Below are 3,358 nucleotides of genomic sequence, written 5' to 3'. Positions count from 1 at the left end.
GGTGGAGATCCGGGTTCGAGTCCCGGCAAATGCATTTTTTGTTTTTTATTTTCAATTAACATTTTTAATTAAATAATAATTAATTTTTATTATAAATTATAGTAACTAATTAATTTATGATAAATTAAAATGATTTCATTTATTAATTGTATAATCAATATAAAAAAAAGTAAATTGTATTAACAAATATAATACAACAAATTAATAACAAAATAACAAAATTAAAATAATTAAACAGTTAAAAAAGTATCCAAGAAATAGTTACGATTTTAGTTAACTTTTTTATATATAACAACCTTGGTGACAAATTTTAGTATTTTAATAATTCACCAAATCGTTTTGTTCATCAAGTTAAAACTTCATTAACAAGACAAAACTATTTTCTTATAATACTTAGTTATACAAGAATAAGATATAAACCAAGTTATTCTAACTTTGTTTTTAATGATTATAACATACAACCAGAATAATAAGCTCGAATTACTTGAGGTACTGAGAGATCCACTTAAAACCTTCTGTATATCCCTGTTTGTTGACGATCGACGTCATGAAGACTTCGATTGGTCGAATCCCTTCACATGGTACATTTCCTTTTCCAGTAGTATGAGTCAAACCCATAGCATCTCTGAGTTGTTGTTCTGAGACTGCTCCCGGCATATCGATTTTGTTACCAAAAATGAGGAATGGGGTTGTTTGCAAGAATGGGTCTTTTAAGAGTGCGTCGAGTTCCATCTTTGAGTCTGTAAATCTCTCCGGAGCAGCACAGTCGACAATGAAAACTACTGCGTCGACTTCAGTATAATACTGTTGCCAGACTTTACGAGCTGGTGTATGTCCTCCTAAGTCATAAGTGTTGAACTTGATGTTGCCCATCACTAACTCTTCCATGGTCGGTTGCTGTGTTGGGATGTGTTGTGAGACCTTCCCGTCTTTTAATAAGTGGAGAAGTGTAGTCTTCCCAGCATAGTCCAAGCCTAAGAACAACATTTTACCTGATTTGTAAGCAAGACCAAGCTCCGCTAATAAATTCCAGAACCACTCCCAAATCCACATGTGATTTTAAAGTTCCAGTCACAAGGGTTTTTTTTAGATGGCACTGAGAATAGATTAATGTAATAGTGTGCTACTATTATCGTGGATTATAGTGGGATGTAACTCTTTTTGATTGGTATTAATTTAGTAAGAAATGTTGTTTAAAGTACGGGTTTTATTCACTTTTTTTTTAATAAAAGTGTTAAATTAGTTATTAGCATTTGTAACAAAATTATTAAAGTTGTTTAAACTTGGGTGAACTGTGATTTTAGTAATAATTGTTAATTAAAATATAGTATAATTATATATTACATAATGTTATATTTAATTTAATCAATAGAATTTATTATTACAATATTATAAATAATAATTTATATTAAAAAAATCGGGTTTGATTATTTTTTAATAATAAATTATAGTATATTATTTAATTATTTATATTTTATAAAAATATAGAATTAAAATATACTTACTAAAAATAATAACTATAAATACAAATTATTGTTATTTTATTTATAAATATAGTTTAAATAACTATTTTATGAAATAATTATGTTTTTTGTTTGTGTTGTATTTATTTTTTAAAAATTTTGAAAAAAATAATTTAAGTCTATTCAAAGAAGAGGAGACAACAACGATAATTCTCATTGTGGCTTTAATGATAGAGCTCGTTTTTTAAAGAGAAAGTTGGTGAGTTAATACCATTTGAGGTTCTACATGTCAGTTGATGAGATGACAGCTGTAAATCTAGTCACTGTAGGAATTAATATATATTGGCTACTGGTAATACCAAGTGGCAAAACTTTATGGAAAATTGGATGAGAAGAATAAATAATCAAAACGATGTTAAATTTATGGTATTCTATGAAGTTGTTGGTTACATTGAAAATGTGGTGAAGTTGGTGAGCAATTTTTGGTTTAATGAATAATAAATAATTATCATGTTGTATTCATTTAAACAGTTTAAACAACTTTTAAGCAGTAAATATAACGAAAAAAACAAATAATATTAAGACTCACAGTTGATTTATTATTAAAAATGGTAAAACTATAAAAAAATAATCAATTAAATAAATGAAACAATTTGTTTTTTAACAAGAATTAAATTAAATCGCGACAGAGTTATGTTAAAATCTGGTCATTGGAAACTGTATATTGATACAAGTGGTGTGTATTTAAACAACTAAAATACACGACTGAACATCAGGACATGCCAGTGACATACACTACTAATGTTGCCGAAGTGAAACAAACAATTGAAAACAACAGGAATGTTCTTGTCATTACTTTCCAGAGTGTGCAAAGTGCAAGGCAAGTGCGCCAATGATGGACAAACTTGCTGATGAGCAAACAAAAATCAAGTTCTTCAAAGTAGATGCGACTACAACAATGGATTATGCTGCTGAATACTTGATTGCATCACTTCCCACATTTGTTTTTTTTCCAAAATTAGAAAGTCATGAAAAAGGCGCCTGGCAGCTCTGAAGTACTTGAGGAGATTCTCAAAATGGTGCAGTAACTAATTCACTGCCTTTTTCATTGTTTATATTTTTTAATACAATATTATAAATGTATGTTATGTTTTAAATGGAAGTAATGTTGTATTCATACCAAAGTGTCAAGACTCAAAGTTTGATATTGAGTCTTGACAAATGGAATGTGTTGACGTGTCATGTTGTATAAAAGGAACTGATGTCAAAACAGTCATCAGCAAACATGGTGTTCAACTTGGAAATGTTTAGAAACGTTGCAACAAAACACAACACGCCGTTACAGAAGAAGGCAGTCAAAACAGTCACATACATCACACTAAACAAGCAAGACGATAAGAAACAGAAACGGTGGGCTTATCAAAATCTCAAGAACAAGAAACCAAAAGGAAAGAATCCAACACACATTGAAATACGCTCACAATTTGCTTTTATTTGATTGTCATTTAATTTGATTGTGTTGTGTTATTGTTGTTTTGTTTTAATAATTTAAATTTTTTAAAATATTATTAAATATAATAATATAAAATTGAAATAAACAAAAAAATAGTCAGACAGACTTCAGTGCCTCTCATCTCAGAGTGTTGTGCACGCACTTGACCCCTTAACAAGCAGTTCATCGTGCATTGCTGCGTATCTCCCTTTGGCACTGAAGTGATGAAAGTCTTCATCCTATTTTGTGAATTCTATTTGTTAAATAGAAAGTGACATACTCTAAGAATGATCCTAGTCGTACGGTCTAATTTTTATTTTTTCATTCTATATCTTTATAATAATTGCCAATTTTAAAAATTATGGGTTTGATTTTTATTTAATTATTGTTGATTAGTTTAATT

At 28.9% G+C, this 3,358-nt stretch overlaps 1 protein-coding gene across 1 annotated transcript; it reads right to left on the bottom strand.

The window, feature by feature from the left end:
- Nucleotides 1–480: 480 nt before the first annotated feature.
- Nucleotides 481–1,053, bottom strand: EIN_187810 (small COPII coat GTPase SAR1, putative; the record flags this gene model as incomplete). The annotated part of the gene is made up of 1 exon (XM_004259120.1): nucleotides 481–1,053. The coding sequence occupies one exon, from the start codon at nucleotides 1,051–1,053 to the stop codon at nucleotides 481–483; it is 573 nt and encodes a 190-aa protein (XP_004259168.1).
- Nucleotides 1,054–3,358: the final 2,305 nt, after the last annotated feature.

The sequence above is a fragment of the Entamoeba invadens genome (genome assembly GCF_000330505.1).
Source record: "Entamoeba invadens IP1 unplaced genomic scaffold scaff_1105074726301, whole genome shotgun sequence".
Taxonomy (NCBI): Eukaryota; Evosea; order Mastigamoebida; family Endamoebidae; genus Entamoeba; species Entamoeba invadens.
The sequence above is the reverse complement of the archived record's forward strand: the minus strand, read 5'-3'. Positions and strand labels throughout refer to the sequence as shown.